This window comes from Pangasianodon hypophthalmus, chromosome 3 (genome assembly GCF_027358585.1).
Source record: "Pangasianodon hypophthalmus isolate fPanHyp1 chromosome 3, fPanHyp1.pri, whole genome shotgun sequence".
In the NCBI taxonomy this organism is placed as follows: Eukaryota; Metazoa; Chordata; class Actinopteri; order Siluriformes; family Pangasiidae; genus Pangasianodon; species Pangasianodon hypophthalmus.
This window is the reverse complement of record NC_069712.1, coordinates 2,409,901-2,433,413: the sequence shown is the minus strand read 5'-3', so window position 1 is coordinate 2,433,413 and position 23,513 is coordinate 2,409,901. Positions and strand designations below refer to the sequence as shown.

The following is a 23,513-nucleotide window of genomic DNA, read 5'->3' as shown; positions in this document are numbered from 1 at the left end:
AGAGCTCCTGACTAACTCTCTGGCAGTCCTGAGATTTAACGCTGAAACACACAGTATCTCCATATCTACATGAACACACACTCTTTGAGCATCGCTAAGGAGATTTCGCTGTTTTTATTCATCTATCGATTCTTCATCTATCCAGTTTGGCCGATTCTGTGTCCACTGTAGCTTCAGATTCCTGTTCTTGGCTGACAGGAGAGGAACCCGATGTGGTCTTCTGCTGTTGTAGCTCATCCACCTCAAGGTTTGATGTCTTGTATTGTATTCTGAGATGCTTTTCTGCTCACCGTGGTTGTAAAGAGTGCTTATTTGAGTTACCGTAGACTTCCTGGCAGCTTAAACTAGTCTGACACGTTTTCACCCAGAACTGCTACTCAGTGGATGTTTTTTGTTTTTCGCACCATTCTGTGTAAACTCTAGAGTCTGTTGTGTGTGAAAATCCCAGGAGATCAGCAGTTTCTGAAATACTCAAACCAGCCCATCTGGCAACAACGACCATGTCGTGATTAATTTATTCATTTATGCCCCGCTGCCACGTGATTGGCTCATTGGATATTGGTGAGTATATATACGATACGCCATTGGAGGTGTACTCGGATCAAACAGCAGCCTGGCAAGAACGTGTGTGTTTTCTTAGTTCTAACAAAGAAACCGTCCAGAGGAAATGGAAACACTTTCAGGACAAGTCAAGAGGGACGTCCGCAGATGTTTCCTTCTATTCTGAAATGCTTGGATGGCTCTCTGATTTTAGATTTATATAACTAGGTAGGCTTTACCGAGCACACCACATATCCTCATGACCTATCCTGTTTATAGATCACCCTCTTGAGTATCTAAGATACACTTCGCTCTTAAACACTGCACTCTGTAGTCGCTTCATCGCAGCTCCACACTGTCACCTGGAACAGAAAAAGCCTTACAACACTTTACACTGACATAAAAGAGGAAGCACATGAACGTGTACATCATTTCCACATGAAAACCTCTGGGCATGTGTAAAGAAATTCTTTAAAACAAATCAATATTTCTGTAATCACTGTTTACCTTTAATGCTGTATCAATTCCTTTAGATTCACTGTTGTACTGTTTTGTAAAGAACTTTTATAGCTCAAACTTTAGTTCTCACGTTGCTTCTGTTTCTGCAGAAAATTCAAAACAGCCTCCGATAATGTTTTATCTAAACAGTATATGTTACTACGCACGCATTAGGCATGTGCGATATTGATTTTTTCCCTGCTTGTGAATCAGTAGTCAGGAACTGCTGGCTGGCAGTGGCAACTTAGGTGATTCTGCATTAATGCACAGCAAACAGTAAAAAAAAGACAAAAAACATAACAGTAGATTTTCAATATAATTCTTATACAAAGCAGTTCTGATGTCTACATGGCCGACATTTTCACTGTTGATCTGCTGCTCAAAGTGTTTGAATGCGTCTGAGCGCCGTAAAGTGTTGATTTGACACTTCACTGTACACCTATTTTACCTTTTTTAGGTAAAACAAATTTCATCCTTTCAGCCTCAAAGCTAAAGGGCTGTTTTTGACAGTTTTTCAGTGGATGTTTTTTGGTGGCGTTCCTTAATAAATATATTTCACTGATATTAAATAACTAATATTAGACAAGTATATAAGTCTAACATACACTGATAGATTTTATTTCACATTAATGAACTCAAAACGTCTATTTACCGTGACAGACAGTGAGGTGCTGGGAAACGGGGCGGGGCTTAAAGTTAGTGTCAGTTAATATCAGAGAATTCAAAACACCTACGCAACTGTCAATCACTCAAGAGTCACATGTCGATTGGCTCGTCTCTCGCTTTATTGGAGAGAAAAAAGGACTGCTATTTTGACACATTTTTGAGTGATAACTCGTACTAGCTACTCCAATGTTAAACTGTGGAACTCCACCAAAAAAAAAAAAAAACATCACTGGATATCGTGGCAGTGTAATATCATGTAAGGACGATTTAATCATTACATCACACAAGCCTAATATACATAAAACGTTTGTTTTTTTGGTAAATGAATGCTTGGACAAGTCGAAAGTTTTCTCTTTTCCACTGACACAATAATGCAGATGATGTCAAATAAATAGCTAAGAAAGAATTTGTGTATATATTTAAAAAAAAAAAAAACGGGGTGCCTAGACTTTTGCACAGTACTTTTTTGTTTTAGTGACTTGAAAAAAAAACTGTGTTGATGCACCATATTTTAATAACATGAATTGAGTTTACACAGGCTTTCGGGAAAAATGTGCAAAATATGAAAAAAAGAAAGAAAGAAAGAAAAAAGAAGTGCAGATTGTAGCTTTAATGATTACAGACGCGTCTTTTCTCTGAGATATCAGGTGTTAAATATGAATTAAGTATGTTTTAGGTTTTAAGTATGACAGTCAGTATTGCCAAAACACTTGTTAATCTTAAAAAAAAAATATATACATATATATATATATATATATATATATATATATATATATATATATATATATATATATATATATATTATACTAATAGCTAATCAAATTATATTTAGCATATTTGTGCTTTTACGTGCTTCGTAGCAGAAGAAGAAGAAGAAGAAGGCGTTTTCTTAATGTTTTCTCCATCTAGATGCATTTTAGTGATGCAAAGTTATGAACTGGATGTGAATAATAATAATAATAATAGAAGAAAACAGAAGATTGCTGCAAGAAGAAAGAAAGAAAGAAAGAAAGAAAGAAGATTAAAGTCCCAGTGTTTTGTAGGTTGGTGTATAAAATAAATAGAAGACACTTCTGTCAAAAATGGAATTAAATTCTTTAAAAAAAATTCAGCATTTATTACTGATTGTTTTCGAGTTGTCTTAATTTCGACGTCCGTCGCTGCAGCGAAACATTCACGATCTGCTGACGCTCTGTCCGGCCTTACGCACACGTGGAGGAGGTAGATAGGTATGTATATGTACATGGAGTTTTGCTGTGTGTGTGTGTGTGTGTGTGTGTGTGTGTTGAAACAGGGAGTGTGTCGTCACGGTTAAGGTCTTCAGAGTCTCATTGAAGAGCAGCTGCTTGATAAAAAAAAATCAAACGTGAAAACAGAAGGAACATTTTTCTTGCTGTGATTCGGACACGTGACTCCCACAGATAGTGAATTAAACTTTTAATCAGAGATTTAATAAATTCATCGAGGCTAGATATCAAATCATCTGCTTTAAATTCAGATCAGAGTCCTATAAATGCTGCTTTTTCCACTGACACAAAGCTCTGATCGCTTTTTTAACAAGTCACTGGTTTGAGAATCACAACCATTATGTAATCAGATGTGGGCGTTACCTAACACACACTGTAAACACAACAACAACAACAACAACAACAACAACAAGGACAGATCACTTCCTGTTTTAATTACATGATATTCTTAACGCTAACATGCTTAATTTCTGCTCATGAGACATCTTAAAAACAGAAAGCGCTAACTGTTTTATTCTGTACACATCAGCTAACAAACCTTTGTGATTGGCTGTCATCATTTTGATTGACAGGGAAGAGAATAAAGTCGTTCCTCCCACAATTACGCTCGTGAAGTATAATGAAAGATTTTAATTTATTTCAAATAGGAGAGAAAAAAAGGAGAAAAATGATCAGTGAATTGAAATTGAAATAAAGTTTTCTGTGAGGAGATGTTTACTTTATTCTGATTTCTTTTGTCGTATTAACTTCAAGAGAGATTAAAAAGAGAGGCTGGTGAGGAAACGACTGTTTACAGCTGCTGTAGCGTAAGTGACAACAGGAACTAACTTGTTTACGGAACATTAAGCGTAACTATAAACAGATTAAAAAGTATAATGTGTTTATTAATAAATAAAATTTGGGAAGTTGCTGTTGTATAAGAGGAATAAAACACTCAGGATGTGATGTTGGTTTAGAGCCGAGGAACCCTGTGACACTGTAAACCAATGCATTACTGTCAATGGCAATAAATGGTCTGGAAGCTACATTGCTAAAGCTATTGCTAATGCTAATGCTAACAAACTCATTTTCAAGCAGCTAGACATTCAATATAAATGAAAACAAGTGAATCACGCAGCAATTTTCTTTCTATGGATAGCAGCGAGAGTGTGGATGGTAAAATATTATATGTTCTCAAAGTTAAACGGAGGATGTGACTGTCACGGCTGTTGCCATGGTTACGAAATGCGCCCGGGAAACGCCCACATCTGATCAGCTAGTTCAGCAACTAGTGTTGCATTTAGGGGAGAAATATTCTTCATCATTTTAACGCTATAGCTTTAAGTTTCAGGCCTCCAGTTAGAAAAAAGTGACCTCTAGTGCAAACAATGATAAACACAGAGAGCGAAGGAGCTCTGCGGATCGCATTCAAGTAAAAGAAAAAGTGAGAATAAATTTTAGAAAATCGTAACACAGCAGCGACAAGGTGAAGTCTCTGCATCCCATAATCGAGGAATCAAATGTTTTCAGGACATGAAGCCGACTTTCTGCCCTTTAACACCCGCTTTTTATCCCTCACACACACACACACACACACACACACACACAGAGAGAGCTTCAGAAACACACAATGGATGTCATAAGTGCAGGAACCTGATTCACCATTTCATAACAAGGAGCTGAAATTAAAACCTCTTGGACTTGTAAATAAACATGTAAATAAACGTGTAAATAGAGGTGTAAATAAAGGAGGAATGGACAACCGGCTCCTGAGCACACACGACTCCAGATGTATTTTTTCTCCCTCTGATAGAGTAACTCTTCATGACCTGAGATTAAATGTCAGATAGAAACTTTAATGAAACAGGTAAATTCGTTAAGTGATGTACAGTCACACACGTTACACACTTTGCCTCGTCTGGGATTTCAACTGAAAAAAGAAAAAAAAAAAGTCAACAGTCCTCATGTTTTTTCTTTAAACCCTAAATGAATCCTTTAATTTCAGAATAAGTTTGTTTTCTTTTATAGTAAGTCAATCTAAGTACTATTTATTTATTTTTTTAATAAGCAATATGAAAAGTATGACTCCAGTTCTTATTACTTTATCAACAGAGCTAACGCCGTCATGAAGAATGACTTTATTTCTCTGGTTTTTTATCATACAACATTATGAATCGTGAAATTTAATGTTGAGATCTCATACCGGCTTTCTTCCCTGTGACGATTTTTGATCTCTTTAAAACTGTCGGGATCCTCATGTCAGAGTGCAATCCATCAGCAGGATGAAAAAAAAAAAACAACAATTATTACTGAAAAAAAAAAAACATGAGCAGATACTTCGAGACTATCCCGGGTTATGAAAATAACTGGAGAATTTCCTGATTGAGATAAATCATGATTCATTTCCATTTTGACTATTTTTTTCTCCTTCTTTTATTTTTTTTTTCTTCTTTTTTGCAGTGATTTGTTGCGATGCTGTAGAACAGTCAGTGGAAGCCATACCTGTTGGGTTTAACAGTCCCCGTGGAGGTTTGAGGTGCTTGTCACGGCCCGAGTGTTTGTTTTTTTTTTTGTTTGTTTGTTTTTGTTTTGTGTTTATTCTCGGCCCGAGCGTTTGCGTGTTTTTTGCGTGTTTCTCCTCGAGCCGGGTCAGACGCTGGTGATGGAGGCGAGGCAGTTGTTGGGTTTCTGCAGTTTCTCGGCCTGCGTGCTGGGAGCCTCGGCCACGGAGCGGAAGGAGAACGGAGCGCCGATCAGGGAGCTGCCCATGTGACCCGGACTCAGCGCCGGATTCTGACGCCGGTTACTCTCCACGATACTCGAGGTGTTGGACGCCAAACTTTCCCGCGTCCTAGGAGAGGAAGATCAGGAGAATCAGAAATATAAATCACAGGATGGAAAGAAGTGGAGAGAAAAATGGAAATGAGGTCAGAGGAGGAGGACAGAAAAGATGAGATGTTGATTAAGAGGAAAGGATTGAAGATGATAATAATAAAAAAGAAATGAAATGACAACACAGTGAGGGCATGAGAAAAAAAAGAAAAGAAAAGAAGAACATTGGAAGGAGAAAAGAAGACCAGAAGAAGAAGAGAAAAGAGAATTGAAAACGTGGCAAGAAATAAGAGAAGGTAAAAGTGGATCAGAAAAATGGAGACAAGGTTAGAGAAAGGAGAGGAGAAGAGAATAGTGAAGAAAAGAAAAGGGTTAGAGGAAAAGAAATTGATGTCAAAGAATAGTAGAGGAAAGAAGAGAAAAGGAGAAATGAAAGAAGAAGAGAAAAGAAAAAAGACAGGAAGACAAGACAAGAAAAGGTAAAAGTGGAAATGAGGTCAGAGGAGGAGGACAGAAATGATCAGAGGATGATTGTAGAGGAGAAAAGATGACTGAAGGTGAGAAGAGAAGAAAATAAATAACAGCATGGTGAGGACAAAGAGGAAAAAAGAGAACAAGAAAGATGACAAAAAGGAGAGTAAGACAGGAGAGTGAGAAAGAAGAGTGAAGAAAAGGGAAAAAGTTGGAAAAGAAGATATTGTAGAGGTGAGGAGTGAAGGTGAAAAAAGAGGAAAAAAGAAAATAAGTAACAATATGGTGAGGACACAAGAAGACAAGAGAAAAGAGACAGAGGGAAAAGTAGAGAAGACAAGATGAGGTGAGAGGAAATGAGACGAGATCAGACAAAAATGAAAAGAATAAAATAAAATGGAATGAGAAGAAAAGATTGAAGACGAGAGAAAAAAGGGAAAATGTGTTGAGGCCATGAGAAAAGAAGTCAAAGAGGAAAATCAGAAGAGGACAAAAAAGATGATAAAATAAAAGTGGAGGACAGGACACGAGAGGAGAGGAAAACAGGAGAGGAAAAAAGAACAGTGTAGAAAAAGAGACACTGTTAGAGGAAAGAAAAAAATGGGAAAAGAGTGTAGACAAGAGAAAGAGTAAAACAGAAATTAAAATTAAAGAAGAGGAGTGAAGATAAGATAAGAAGGAAAAAAGAAAACACAGTGAGGACAAAAGAAGAGAAAGAGAAAAGAGACAAGAGCAGAAATAGAGAGATGAAATGACAGGAATGGAGATGTGGTGGAAAACAGGATTGAGAGGAAAGGAGTGAAGAAAGTGAAAGATTACATCACATGAGAAAAGAATGAAAGATAAGGAGGGAACAGAAGAGAATTGGAGAGTCAGAGGGAAAAGAGAGAGAATGGAGAGAGGGACTGGATGGAAGAAGGGATGAGATAAGAGAGATGAGGGGAGAGGAAAAGATGTATAAAGGAGCGAACAGAAGGAGTGAAGATCTTTTCAACAAAAGCTATGAGGAAAAGGTTTCGTCTCGCTGTCAAGGAAACAAATTTTTATGTTGTTTATTACGTTAAACAATTTTGTTACGTCAAAGATTTGTTATGTAAGTTTTTATTATCTCTAACAAAGTTTTGTTATATTAAGCAAAGTTTCATTAATTTGAGAAAACAAACTTCAGTTATGTTGAACAAACTGTTTCATTATGTCAAACAAAGTTTTGTTAAGTCTAGCAAACAAAATTTCCTTATACTGAGCAAAGCTTTACACTCGCCATCCACTTTATTAGGAACACCTGTACACCTGCTCATTTATGCAGTTATCCAATCAGCCAATCACGTGGCAGCAGCACAATGCATAAACTCATATAGGTACAGATCAAGAGCTTCAGTTAAAGTTCACATCAAACATCAGAATGAGGAAGAAGTCTGATCTCTGTGACTTTAACCATGGCATGGTTGTTAGTACCAGATGGGCTGGTTTGAGTTTTTCAGAAACTGCTGATCTCCTGCTGGGATTTTCACACACAACAGTCTCTAAAGTTTACACAGAATGGTGCAAAAAACAAAAAACACTGAGTGAGCGACAGTTCTGTGTGTGGAAACACCTTGCTGATAAGAGAGATCAGAGGAAAATGTCCAGATAGGTTTCAGCTGCCAGGAAGGATATAGTAACTTATATAATCACTCATTACGAAGGTGGTGAGCAGAAAAGCATCTCAGCATGCACAAAACATTGAGCCTTGAGGTGGATGAGCTACAACAGCAGAAGACCACGTCAGGTTCCTCTCCTGTCAGCCAAGAACAAGAGACTATCATGGGCACAGACTCACCCACACTGGACAGCTGAAGATTAGAAAAAAAAAAAATCACCTGGTCTTTTTCTAATCTTCAGCTGTCCGGTGTGGGTGATTCTGTGCCCATGATAGCCTCAGATTCCTGTTCTTGGCTGACAGGAGAGGAACCTGATGTGGTCTTCTGCTGTTGTGGCTCATCCACCTCAAGATTGTGATGTGTTGTGCATGCTGAGATGCTTTTCTGCTCACCACGGTTGTAAAGAGTGATTAATTTGAGTTAGTATAGACTTCCTGGCAGCTCAGCTCAGTCTGGTCATTCTCCTCAGATCTCTCAGACCCTCCGCTCACAGGATGTTTTTTGTTTTTCGCACCATTCTGTACAAACTCTAGAGACTGTTGTGTGTGAAAATCCCAGGAGATCAGCAGTTTCTGAAAAACTCAATGTAACGTGAACATTAACTGAAGCTCTTGACCTGTGTCTGCATGATTGTTTGCACTGCGCTGCTGCCGTATGATTGAATGATTAGATAACTGCATGAATGAGGAGGTGTACAGGTGTTCCTAATAAAGTGGACAGTGAGTGTATGTCAAGCCGGCAAATTTGTGTTATATGATTTGAAGTTTCATTATACAAAGCAAACAAAGTTTCATGTTGAGCAGTTATTATGTAGAGAAAACAAAGTACACTACATTTTTAAATCCAGATAATTCACACACAACATTTTTATCACACTGCATAATATATATCTCGATGCATAATAAAATTCTATGAATATGCAAATTAGAAACATACCCAAACCTGCATGCCCCGCCCCTTTCACTGATGTATTAGTTATATATTTTTTTGTATTCTAGATGAATAATATCATGAACAGAATTATACGTTCAGCGCTGCTCTAAGCACAGTTTCCCGAAGGTATTGTAAAGTAAACTGAGAGAGAAAGAGAGAGAGAGAGAGTTCAATGTGATGCTCGCTCCATCATTTAATGACCTTAGTGCTGCAATGCTTCAGCCCTGAATAAATAAATAAATAAATAAATAAATAAATAACACAGTTGGTCATGAAGCACAACATTCTTTTCCACATCACTTTTAAGAGGTGCGTCTCCGCCACAGGGATTTACAACACTATTAAAAACTTTCACTATTTGAAAGTAATCCCTCAAATAATCACCTTATTTTTCCAAAGTATCCATAATCTGATTACTGTCTATATCTCTTTTTAGGAGCTGTAATGGATTATAGTTACTTATTTTTATGACATAATCCTGTTATAAGCAGTTATGATTTGAGCCCTGCTGACAAGGCACGCTGAGGTCAAATACAAGCAGTCATTAAAGGGTGACCTGAAAAAATCTCATTCCTTTCCTGTCATAGCTGTTACAGCGCCATGAACGATCACTTTATTATTAAACTTATTAAGTTAAGAGAATTTAGAAAGAAAAAGATGGAGAGAGAGAACATATTGGCATCTGATCCAGAAAAACAAAAAGTAGCAATGTTAGTGGTTAGTGGATTTCTAAATAGCAGTCAACGTTATATGCGAATGGCTTTGTACTTTCATAAATTTGTGTTTTATTCTTAAAAGTAGTTGCATAAAGGTGTTATTAAATAAGCCTGTCACAGAAAAAAATCTGTTTTCATCAACCTTCATCACATTTTTTCTTAAAATTACTTCAAAATTACTGTCAAAATAGTCACCTAATATGACTTGCTAGTAGTACTATCTGCCACCGTGTGGTATTTTAAACAAGCCCTTGTTGACTTCCCTTCTCCATTTCCCCCGGGACGATCCCTGTCAACATGTTAAGGATGTTTGTGGGATACCCCCTTTGAACCCCCAAGGGAGCAGACATTACCCAGGATACACTGCAATGATATGATTTCATTTTTGGAAACAGCAAAAGCAGTGGATGATGTTATTTATAAATGAAAACAAGAGTAATACGATGAAACATTTCTAAAATATACCATTTTGATTGGCTACATTCAAATTGGGTTTTATTATTTCGTGACAGCTGATGCAAGTTCAGTGTCTAATGGACTAGCTAGCTACCTAGTAGAGAAGTTAGCTAAGTGGTACATTTGCTAGTTACCAAGTCACTTATTTAGCACAACAGCTAGTTACCTGTACCTAGCTAAATGGAAGTAGGTTCCACAAACAAAACAATGTGTGCTTCCTACCAAGGTCAAGTTGTCTTTAACTGAAAAATCCACTTCCCAGTGGACCGCATGTGGACATTTAACTGATGGGGTGATACAACCTTTTGAATCAAGGTGGGAAGCTGACATGGGTGAGTTCATAAACAAACAACACAAAGATAATCCTGAACACTTTTTGCAACCCATCTAAGAGGCTCCAATAGGTCTACATCTTATGTATGAATAGTAAGGTTACATATGGCAAGTCACCTTTAATTACTACTTGTAGCTCCAATGTATCGTAGATGACTGAAACCTTCAGACTTACCGTGGTGAGTTGAATCCACTGTCTACGGTCACACTGCTGCTGTCCATACTGTCCAGGCGTGCCGAGTGCGCCGACTTCTGGCTGTTGGTGTTCTCGTTCTCCTTGGGGCTCAGCAGAGTCAGGTTATTCTCAAACTTCCTCTGTAGATCGCGCTCCTTCTCTCGTTCCAGCAGCCACTGCATAGTCCCGCCCCCAACCCCACCCCCAACACTGACTCCACCCCCACCACCACTCTCTCCTCCCCCGGTCCTAACCTTTCCCTCTGGTGGAGCCGTCTCTTTATGAGAGGCTTCCTCCACCTCCTCGTCGTCGTCATCTGACACGTTGTAGTAGTCAAAAGCGGCTTCTGATGTAGATGGGATTCCCTGTTCTGGACCTGTAGGCGCTGGGGCGGATGCAGGTGAAGGGCCAGAGTTAGGCGGAGGCTGGGGTTCTAGAGTATCAAGCACCTCAGATGATTTCATGTGCGGCGTCTTTCGCAATGTGCCTGACTTAGAGTAGCCAGTGTCAACGTAGCTCATTGTCAAGATGCTGTGTGGCGGTTTGAACAAAGTGTCCTTGCTGAAAATCTCTTTCCTCTTATCCACCATCACACCACTTCCACCTCCACCTCCTCCCCCAGGGTCAGCATTGTGTTGCTGATGCTGTATTAAACGTCCACTAGAATTAGGCTCCGGAGTCTGGCTTGGCGTGGGTTTACCAGATCCGCTGTGTCCCTTGGAGGTGGAGGCATCCTCTTTGTACTCCATGGGATGAGGGGAAGTGAGGTGCGGCGTCTGCCGATCAGCCGGTGATCCCTTGCAGATTCCGTCTGATGGCGTTAAAGTGTCATGGTCGGATTTGCCCAGTGGTAACGGGGCTGTTAGGATTGTTTCATTCGACGTATTGCACTGGAAGTAGTCATCTGCCAGAGGCTTGGGCGACAGGGCCTTCATGTCGCTGTAGGCTGGCAGGCTGTCCCTGCTCTTGTTTCGCTCCAAAGGAGTGTCCAGGCTCATCTTGCCCATATCAGGAACAGATATCTCGGAGCTGAACTTAGCAGCCGAAAACATAATGCGTGAATAGTGGGACGATTTTTGTGATGAGGCCCTTAGCGTCCCATCATCGGTGTAGTAGCGGCTTCGGTGATCCGGACTGCGATCGTAGTCTTCAGGAGGGCCTAACAGGGAGCTTCCACCCCCCAGTGGGCCTTTGGAGTTGTCCATGGATCGCGATCTTTCCTTGGCTTTATCCGTCCGTTCATTCCGAGATTTGCGGTCCTGTGTGTGGCTGTGACTCCGATGCACTCTGGAATGGGAAGTCCCACGTGAAGGCTCTGGGAATGGCATTTCTGTCCGCCTCTTTGCTAGCTCCCCTGATACGTCCCACTCAGGGGTAACTGGGAAATAAGATTCAGCAATGTTAGGGTTGCTGTGGACGAGGTAGGCAGCACCACTCCTACGCTCTACTGTATACATTCCCTCCCTGGGAGAGCGCACCAGTGACTGACTGAAGAATCTGTAATCCCTATCCAATCCAACCGCCGCCAGGTCAAGATTGGAGCCCTCAGATGGATCACCGCGAGAGGCACGAGTCTTACTATGCGAGCGTGATTTTCCATGTGGGACACGACGATGACCTCGGCTGCGACGGCTTCGGGCACTGTGCTGAGCAGATGAATTCGCCTTACAGCGCTGGGCACGTTCCTCTTCTAGACGCTTCATCACCGCTGTATGGCGTGCCACGTTTTCCACCGTCAGGTCTGGATTGATACGCCGGATGATCTCCATCTCCACCTCGCGGGGGATGGAAACAGAAGATGGTGTGTCCTCATCCCTCAGAGGCCATTCCTCCGGTGGGAACTGTGCAGAAAAGGTTGCCAGCTGCTTTGTTTTGTCTTTCCTGAAGCTCAGGCGGAAAAGCTTCAACCCAAACTTTTTTGATTGCCTTTCGCTGCTGCCCCCAGTACTCCCTTCCTTCTTCTTGGTCAAAGTGTCCGTCTTATATGTAAAGGAAGGATTGGTCCTGCTCTTGTCTGGATCTGATGGGTGTTGCGTGGTTGCTGGAGGAGGTGGGGGCTGTGGGTATGAGGGAGGATCTCCTTTAGGTTCTTTCGGTGACTTCCTTTGAAGCGTGGTGTGATTGCTAGGCACCTCGTCACGGTAGGAGTTGTAAGAATCGCAGTGGTTTTTGTGGTTTAGTCTTTCACGCACACAGCCCGATGTGGAAGGGGTGATTGTGCCAGACTGTGGTGATGTACACTGCTGTTGCTGTTGTTGTTGCTGCTGCTGTTGTTGTTGCTGTTGTTGTTGTTGCTGTTGTTGCTGCTGCTGCTGTTGTTGTTGTTGCTGCTGTTGCCGATCATCCAGGTGGTACCATTTGCTGTTGGTGCGAATGAGGGAAGGAGTGATGAAGTAAGTTTGAGGTGTGACGATGAAGTAGCCCTCAGGTGTGGGGTAGATCTTCCGCTCTCGAACCAGCATGTTGAGTGTGTGACGCAGGATCTCCGGACTCGGTGTGGGTACACCTGAGGGGAAAAGGCAAGAGAAAAACCGTAAGTGTGTATTCTGCCCCAACACTAGGCACTAGTTATTAGGTATTAGCCATTGCTAAAATTCCATAACACCTACTTACACACCTGGATGGAGCAATTCGATATCAAAGATTATAAGTGATTAAATTGTACATGTGTAAAACAATGGTTATTGGGTGGGACAGTGGCATAATGGGTATCTGCCATGTCACAGATCCCAGTTATGTCCTCGAGTTTTATATGTTCTTCCTGTGTCCGCATCGGCTTCCACCAGGTTCTCCAGTTTCTCCAGTTTCTTCCTCCTCCCAAAAACATTCCAGAAGTTGGAATGCCTATGCTAAATTGTCCCTAGATGTGAATGACTGGTATCCCATCCAAAGTGTATTCCCACCTCACACTCAGTGTTCCCAGGATAGGCTCTGGATCCACCAAGTCCCTGACCAAGATTGGTTACTGAAGATGAATCAATGAATGAAAGAATTAACAGTTATTTCAGTGTTTATTGTAAATTTCATTTCTAACAATGACTGAGTTTCTGAAACATGACACAAAGGAAAAAATGTTTTTTAAAAAGCATTTATGAATGCTTGTTGAGGCTAGCATTATAGAGAGCAGGTTTTGTGTTGCTATAGGTAAGTATGATTAACTAGGACTGGGTGTAATTAAACAACAACTGAAAGCCAATCATAAGAAATATTTTGCTTGCTGAAATGCACAACCACCACTTTATCCACCAATCAAAACAGCCCTGGCATTATCTTATCTTTTATCATTGAGCCCTTAAGCCCTTCACTCTCATCTTTGTTCTAAAATAGTTCAGCGTTTATGGTTGAATGAATGTTTATGAAGGTTCATTTCTTAACATTTCAAGACGCAAGATGCAAAAGCATGAATGGACCAATAAGGTGATATTGTGTATTAAAACTGATGGACATGTCTTTGCAGCCATCACACTGAATTGACAAATGTTCAAGAATTCAAGGCACAAGTGCACAAAACAGAATACAAAACTAGGGATGTATCAATACCGCTAGTGGTAACAGATATCTCATTTATTCATACTCATATTCACAAAAAAAATGCTCTGATACCAATATCCGATACTACGTGACACTATATGATGAAGCCTAGTGTACACTGTCATGCTAAAGAACAGACAACACAAAATGACAGCAACCTGGATATATTTCATGATTAATGATCAAAGCAAAGCAGACTGCAATTGTGCTCTGAGAAAACATCACGAGTAGGAACTACAGTACCTACAATATAACTGGATAAAAAAACTTAAATATAAAACTCAAAATGAGGAGTTCATCTCTAGCAGCAAATGCTGGTTAAAAAAAACACTAGGTGAGTGAAAATAATAGCTCTTGCACAGAATGTTGTTCTTGGCAATCAGCCTCTATTGGTCATTGACAACGAGGGATTCCAAAACGACGACAGCAAAAACATACTTTACTTACAGCTGTACAGAAGCATTTTCCTGAAGTGAAACAAACCCCATCGTTCTCCACTGCAACACTTCTCGATCCAGTCTAACTAACGCAGCTAGCTAATGTGCTTCATTTCAAATCAACTCATTATAAAAACCTAAATGCATGAACACACGTATGTGCTTTTCATTGCCACTGTTTAAATCAGTGAAACAGATCTAAACAAGATGATCCATGATCTATCAGCATCAATATCAATATCTACGAGTACCAAAAATACTCTGTCCCAAAAGTATGGTTTTGATGAACCCCTGATTTCAACATTAGTATGTAAAACGAAAATTATATATGTATGTATGTATGTAAGATTAAATGCTATTTAAATACCTTGTGTTCTGTTAGAAATCTAATTTATTATTTACGCCTTGCACCTCCGGGTTTGGGGGTTCGAATCCCGCCTCCGCCCTGTGTGTGCGGAGTTTGTATGTTCTCCCCGGGTTTCCTCCGAGTACTCCGGTTTTCTCCCCATCCAAAGACATGCACTGTAGGCTGATTGGCAAATTGTCCGTAGTTTGTGAGTCTGTGTGCGATTGTGCCCTGCTACGGGAAAAACACCTGCCAACAGGAGGGTCTTCTGGGGCTCCATTTTCATCAGGATTGCTAATATTTATAATCACTGAGAGGAAAAGAAGATCAGGGAGTGTAATCTAAACATTACAGCTTGAACATTATTATGGGACGCAACAGAAAAAAAGAGACTTGAAGTATTTTTGACTCGTGACTGTTACACAGCAGAAGCGTGCGTACACAGAGTACACAATGTCCTCACTTTTCTCTGGTCCTTGTATTACTTCAATCAGCTTTACCACACACTCTGTCTCTCTCTCTCTCTCTCACACACACACACACACACACACACACATACACATACACACTGAATCAAGCAGGATAAAGCAGAACATAAGCTATAACTGGTCAGGGTTAAATGTTGCCCACCATTACATCATACCCTGGCAGTTGCCATAACAACATGACGCAACTATGGATACTCCACTTTTTTTTCCCCGCCTCCAACGTTGGTAAGAGGAAACATGGCGCTAATTTCAGTCAAGTTTGAACGCCCTGTTCTCCGATTGACACTAACTATTCTACGCTCTCATTGGTAATTTGGTAAAACTTGAATTATAAGCAAGGCTTTTCTACAGCTATTAAGAACATGTGTGCCGTCAGCAAAGCTCAGTCTAATCGGATATTGACGGTGTTGTGGTGATGTGGCCATCACACACTGTTTCTCGCTTCCTCAGCAGAAGCTCCGGTTAATAGTTCACATAAAGGCTTCATGAGGTTCCTCAGGAGAGACATTAACTCTGACCACTGGCTCTTCTGGTCAATATTTAATTGTATTTTTCCCCAAATCAGGCCATGCCTTCAATTAATCCACAGTGCTTTGAGGAGTGACTGTAAATCTGCAAAAACGAAATTTATAACGTTGAGTTTGGGCATTAAGGGGTTTTTCACTATTTGGCTTGTTAAATTCACAAATAAATCAACAGGTCATTTTTCGATTGCACAAAGTATTGAAACTTTTGGCACCAGAGAACTGGAGTGTTCCCATTAGCCACCAGTTCAAACAAAGTTCCAGCTGTGTGTTTTAGTTTCTGCTCAAGATCGGCACCAAAATGAAACAAACAGTACTTAAGGGCAGAGTTAAAAGTACCGCTAATTTCTGAACTGCTTACATAAATACAGTAGGTGTTGGTTTTTATCTTGACATCAAGCATAAATTATGTTACGTACATAATATTTCACTGTAGTTCGTCATTTGTCGTGTAATATATCACCGTAATTTGCATGGAGTGTGAAAAATTGGTTAATATCGTTATTTTTCACTGCCTATGCATGCTGAAGTAAGAAGACATCTAAAGGCTAAAAAAAAAGGTCATTATATTTTAATGCGAGTTTACAGAACAATGATCTCTTAAGCAATAGTTTTATTTCTTGACCATCACATACGCTTAATTTAGAGTGGAACAATATAATCAGAGATAAACAATATTTGGCAGGAACTCTGGTCATTGTAATCTAAATGTATTATTTAAAAAAAAAAAATAACATGATAGTTTTGGTTAATATTATTTTTCTCTACATACAGGTGCAAAAAACAGAAATGGTTTTAAAACCAAGAATAAAAGGTGTGTTTTAGTGCAAGTTTACAAAAATCTTTAATGTGATTGATCAACTTTGAACAACACAACAACAGCTTAGGTTATTATTATTATTAGTAGTAGTAGTAGTAGTAGTAGTGTTGTTGTTGATGAAAATTGAAAACATCAAGATCATTTAGATGAAGCTAAGAATAAAGAACAGTGGATTGTGTGTGTGTGTGTGTGTGTTTGATTTGTATAAAGTCAATCCTCATTACAGTAACTCCAGTATTTAAGCCTAACAAGTAACAGGCATCATAAATGCCATCCCATAAGTGAGTATAAAAAACAGCACTGCTGTAATTTCCCATCATGCTTTGAGGCTCTCTATCGACTCTACCATGATGGACAACACCAGGATGACATCATCGAGCTCCAAACCCCTCGTCAGCACAATATCGATTAGGGACGTGTGCTCGAGTCGTTATTCCCGAAAAGCCTGCAGCTGCTGATGTCAGTGCAGTGAATCACAGTAACACAATGACGGAAATTGTGTGTTTCACACACAAACAGGACCGGGATATAAAACAGGAAGTTCAGACATGATTAAAACACACACGACGACCTCTTTACTCCAAAAATGGTCGATCTGAATCCACTGCTCTTGTGCTACAAACCAGGCTACAAATAGAGATTTTGGATAAGAGCCAGATGAACAATTTGTATTCCAGTTGAAACTTAAGCAGCAGTTCCACCACATCATGTGTCCATGTATGAAACCTCATGTTTTTTCTTTTTCCTTTTCGAACTTTTTACTGCTGGTGCTTTTCCACATCTCGCTTTCTCTGACGATCAATACGCAGCTCTTAATGTTATTCTTGAGGCTTCTGATGGAACAGTTTATGACGTTCTGTCATTGAGCTGATGTGCTCGTGAGAGCGTTTTTAAAATTGTTTTGTGTTTTTATGTAGATGGAGAATATTTACACAAATGAAATAGTAAAAACTACATTTTCAAAAATATCTGTGTACGTGTGGACAGGGCCTAAATCTTCACATACTTTCTTTAAACAACATCATTAATCTCATTTTTTAAATAAACAATTTTTAAAATACTAGCGATAATCTGTATTTATGCATTTAAGTTACAAATCATGTACATCACTTCCAGCGTTCTGTTATAATTTAACCTTTACATGATGGTAGGTGGAGCCTATAGGAGGCGGAGTCATATCAAACTGATCTAAGAAAAAAAAAATTTCACTTGTCCAAGATGGTGGCCCCAAAACTAACATTCTAGCATTTAGCTACAGGAAGTTTAGTTCATGTTTACACATTACAGGAAGTCCCACTGCATCCTAAACCACATTAACGTAAGATTTTGTGTATCTTCCATTACCTGTTAGCAACATTAGACTCGTAGCACAATCACAGAATTAAAGATACTGAGCACATTTACAAAGGGTACATTATCTACAGACACTGACTCACCAGTTTAAATATAACCATGTGGCATGTGTATCTGTGTGAGTGTGTAAATATAGGTATAATTGTGAGTGTGTGTAAGGAAGCCTTCAGTTGTGTCAGCGTGTGACTGTGATTTGTGAGAGTGGCATGGCCTGTGTGTGTGTGTGTGTGTGTGTGTGTGTGTGTGTGTTTATAGAAATTTAGACCGTAGTGAAGCCCGACGTGTACAAAACATCCTTTACAATGATAAGATGGTGTCAAATGTCCTCTCAATGATAAGACAGTGTCAAATGTCCTCTCAATGATAAGACAGTGTCAAATGTCCTCTCAATAATAAGACGGTGTCAAATGTCCTCTCAATAATAAGACGGTGTCAAACGTCCTCTCAATGATAAGACAGTGCCAAATGTCCTTTACAATAATAAGACAGTGCCAAATGTCCTTTACAATAATAAGACAGTGTCAAATGTCCTTTACAATAATAAGACAGTGTCAAATGTCCTTTACAATAATAAGACAGTGTCAAATGTCCTCTCAATGATAAGACAGTGTCAAATGTCCTTTACAATAATAAGACAGTGTCAAATGTCCTTTACAATAATAAGACAGTGTCAAATGTCCTTTACAATAATAAGACAGTGTCAAATGTCCTTTACAATGATAAGACAGTGTCAAATGTCCTTTACAATGATAAGACAGTGTCAAATGTCCTTTCAATGATAAGACAGTGTCAAATGTCCTCTCAATGATAAGACAGTGTCAAATGTCCTCTCAATGATAAGACGGTGTCAAATGTCCTTTATAATAATAAGACAGTGTCAAATGTCCTCTCAATGATAAGACAGTGTCAAATGTCCTTTCAATAATAAGACAGTGTCAAACGTCCTCTCAATAATAAGACAGTGTCAAATGTCCTTTACAATGATAAGACAGTGTCAAATGTCCTTTACAATAATAAGACGGTGTCAAACGTCCTCTCAATGATAAGACAGTGCCAAATGTCCTCTCAATGATAAGACAGTGTCAAATGTCCTTTACAATAATAAGACGGTGTCAAACGTCCTCTCAATGATAAGACAGTGCCAAATGTCCTCTCAATGATAAGACAGTGTCAAATGTCCTCTCAATGATAAGACAGTGTCAAATGTTCTCTCAATGATAAGACAGTTTCAAACGTCCTCTCAATAATAAGACAGTGTCAAATGTCCTTTACAATAATAAGACAGTGTCAAATGTCCTTTACAATAATAAGACAGTGTCAAATGTCCTTTCAATGATAAGACAGTGTCAAATGTCCTTTACAATAATAAGACAGTGTCAAACGTCCTTTCAATGATAAGACAGTGTCAAACGTCCTCTCAATAATAAGACGGTGTCAAATGTCCTTTATAATAATAAGACAGTGTCAAACGTCCTCTCAATAATAAGACGGTGTCAAATGTCCTTTCAATGATAAGACAGTGTCAAATGTCCTTTACAATGATAAGACAGTGTCAAACGTCCTCTCAATAATAAGACGGTGTCAAATGTCCTTTCAATGATAAGACAGTGTCAAACATCCTTTATAATAATAAGACAGTGTCAAATGTCCTTTATAATAATAAGACAGTGTCAAATGTCCTTTATAATAATAAGACAGTGTCAAATGTCCTTTACAATGATAAGACAGTGTCAAACGTCCTCTCAATAATAAGACAGTGTCAAATGTCCTTTACAATGATAAGACAGTGTCAAACGTCCTCTCAATAATAAGACAGTGTCAAATGTCCTTCACAATAATAAGACAGTGTCAAATGTCCTTTACAATGATAAGACAGTGTCAAATGTCCTCTCAATGATAAGACGGTGTCAAATGTCCTTTCAATGATAAGACGGTGTCAAACGTCCTTTACAATGATAAGACAGTGTCAAATGTCCTCTCAATGATAAGACAGTGTCAAATGTCCTTTACGATAATAAGACAGTGTCAAATGTCCTCTCAATGATAAGACAGTGTCAAATGTCCTTTACGATAATAAGACAGTGTCAAATGTCCTTTACAATGATAAGACAGTGTCAAATATCCTCTCAATGATAAGACAGTGTCAAATGTCCTTTACAATGATAAGACAGTGTCAAATGTCCTCTCAATGATAAGACAGTGTCAAATGTCCTTTACAATGATAAGACAGTGTCAAATGTCCTTTACAATAATAAGACAGTGTCAAATGTCCTTTCAATGATAAGACAGTGTCAAATGTCCTTCACAATGATAAGACAGTGTCAAATGTCCTTTCCAATGATAAGACAGTGTCAAATGTCCTCTCAATGATAAGACAGTGTCAAATGTCCTTCACAATGATAAGACAGTGTCAAATGTCCTTTACAATGATCAGACTGTCAAATATCCTCTCAATGATAAGACAGTGTCACAATGATAGAACAGTGCGAAATATCCTCCCAGTGATAAAACAATGTTGAATATTTTCTCAGTGACAGGATTGCTTCAGATGTCCTCTCAATGATAGGACAGTATCAAATGTCCTCATAATGATAGGACAATGTCAAAATGTCAATGTCCTCACCATAACAGGAAGAATGGATTATTACGTGTCCTCACAATCACATGGTCATCACAAAAAATATGTATGTGTACAGTAACTAATTAGCTACAGTAATTTCAATGTTAAATAAAGATCCGCGTGTGCGTGTGTGTGTGTGTGTGTGTGTGTGCGTGTGTGTGTGTGTGTGTGTGTGCGTGTGTGTGTGTGTGTGTGTGTGTATACCTGGGAAGCAGGTGGTCAGGTGCTCCATCAGGGCGTCCTGTGTAACAGGCTTGCGTGCTGAGTTCATGGCTGAAATGGCCAAACACAGAATCTCGCCGAGCGGAATAAACTGAGACTGGCTGATCGGAGACATGCTGATGGGGGACACGTCACCTACAGAGAGACATACGCAGACAGACAAATATTTTAGTACCACTGTTTAAAAAAGTTACATACAATACGAACTTGGAAATATTTATATTTTTAACATTAAACTCTCAGAGTTTTAATCTTAGTGTTTGTAGCCAGAAAGGCTGGTAGTTTTACGTTCTAATCTTACGGATCTTGTAGTTTTAGAAATTAACATTAAGAGAGTAGTTTGTGATTTAAAACTCATGGCATTAAGCTTTTAAAAGAAACTAACAGAGTTTGTCAGTGTGTTTAACATCTCCACACTGCTTCACAGAGAAAAACATCAATCCCAGAACAGCTAGCATGAAATCGCTAAGGAAACCTGATAGACAGGAGCGTTTCAGTTCCGAGCGTTCCCGCTACTGGACAGAACTTTTAATCTTCCGAGTGTATTCCTTACAATAGCTTACGAATTCCTAGCTGCTGCTTACACACTTGCACTACACTTACGCTATTGGCCATCGCTAACCTGCTAATTCAAGCCAGCAGCTATAGAAGAAAACTGAAAATTACAGCTGACTTTATAACCATGTACTGGAAAACATGGTGTAAAGTGATCCGTGGGAAATATATCATATTGTTCTTGTTATGCACGGATAAAAGCAATATGAAGGTCAACCAGGGGACGTGTGTGTGTGTGTGTGTGTGTGTGCGCTTGTGTGTGTGCTTGTGTGTGTGTAACCTTATACTAACGATTTAGTATTGTATGCATTAAGATCCTTGTCTATGTCACTATCCATTCCAAAGGGAAAAACACACACACACACACACACACACACAATTGGATTTATATAAGGAATGTCGTCTCACTCCACTTCTATTAAATCATGTTGCATTTGATTATGACGTTATAGCATTAGTGAGATTACTGTAAGATATATTAGAGCAGACGAGTCGTGGTTTAGAACACACGTTCCATTTAAAACTCAGCTGACTCATAATGATTGATCATATCTGTGTGTGTGAGTGTGTGTGTGTGTGTGTGTGTGTGAGTGGAGTTTAAGGACAGGAAAGGACGCCAGGTTGGCTATATTGATACTACGTTCTACTATTGACACACCAGTTACAACAAGAGAGAAGATACCAAAGAGTTAATAAATGTATGCACCATGTGCCATAGAGAGTAGAGTTAAGCATGAGAGCATTCAGTCCAGCGCCTCTGTCTGAGTGTTAACGACAACATGTCACACTGAAATTTACGTTTTGGCTGTAAATACACTCAAAAAAACATAAATATGACGCTATTGATTAATTGTATCACCCCTTTTAAGTCAACCGAAAGCTTTTTTTTTCGAGGACATCGAAGGACATCTTAATCAGAGACACTGCTTATGTCGTGGACTAAAGTATTAATGGATAAAATTTGTAATTTTAATTACAACACTTAATTCACTTAATTTACAAAGTGAGCTGTAAGAGTAGCAGATGAGTGCTTGGTCAGCTTATCCTTCAAACTGTGGTCAAGTTTTCTTTACAGGAGAGAGTCCGCGTGCATCGAATTACCACAAACATTATATTAGTTATATTAGTGTGACAAATCAACACGGGAAAATAAAAGTATAATAAAATAATCTACATCCCACACACGCATTACGACTTCATGATCTCAGTTTAGTGTCTTGTGGCTTCATTAAGTTGCCTACGAGTATCTGACTGAATAAAATATAAAATAATATGATGTACTGGATCAAGTGCTATTCTATTTGGTGCTGAATAAGTGTGAGTGTGGAAGCCATTTTGTTAAATTAAACCAGTGATTAATGTGATAATTACAACCAGGATTATATATACACAAAATATTAGCAATATACTAGACTCCTTTTAGATTCATTTCAGCACTCGCCATCTTCTCATTCAGATATCATCATATTAATGTTTTTCTTTTCATTTTTAAAATTGTTTTTTCATCAAATCATCAAAAAAAATTCTATTTCCTTCTTTAATCCACATTTCCTATCCCTATTTTTTTTCTTGTGATTAAAGACAAATGTGTTTTTGTGCTCTTGTGTTGTTTTTTTCTTATGTTTAAACCCCATCTCAGATACTTCTACTCAAGAAAAATCTGGCATATATGCATATAGATCTATAGACGATATAAATCCATAATCAATATAAAAATATTTAACCTCCTAAAACTTCAAAAAGCTCTTATAATGTGATAATAACAGAAATATTTTTGCACTATATTCCATATAATTACTACATAATAAGTCTAAGACATTAAAGGTTAGAGGTTAACATTTCACTACATGCCATCAAAAATAGAAAATAAGATTAATATCAGACGGCACAAAAATTAAAAAGAGATGTGAGTGTGTTAAGCTGTATGAAATATTATTAAAAACCATTTCTGAAAGAAGCAATTCAGAGGGATGTGAAACAGATTAGAAAAAAACTAAAAACTTTAATAACAATATAGAACAGTAAAGTAAAAAAACGAACAAAAATGAATCAGGACAGCTTAAACATTCATGACATGTTTATATTGTTGCTAGGCAACCAGGAAATGTGGACACTCACCATAAGCTAGCTA

General features: G+C 38.8%; 1 protein-coding gene across 2 annotated transcripts in view; it reads right to left on the bottom strand.

Annotated features, from left to right (window-relative positions):
- Positions 1 to 4,765: 4,765 nt before the first annotated feature.
- The window catches only part of stox2a (storkhead box 2a), a 66,653-nt gene continuing 47,905 nt past the window's right edge, over positions 4,766 to 23,513 (bottom strand). For both annotated transcript variants that reach the window (XM_026941226.3, XM_026941234.3), the window contains exons 2-4: positions 20,810 to 20,962; positions 10,487 to 12,992; positions 4,766 to 5,781 (exon numbers count right to left, since the gene is read on the bottom strand). In XM_026941226.3, coding sequence (XP_026797027.1) covers positions 5,580 to 5,781; positions 10,487 to 12,992; positions 20,810 to 20,962 — 2,861 coding nt within the window. In that variant the 3' untranslated portion in view covers positions 4,766 to 5,579. The remainder of the gene's footprint in view (positions 5,782 to 10,486; positions 12,993 to 20,809; positions 20,963 to 23,513) is intronic.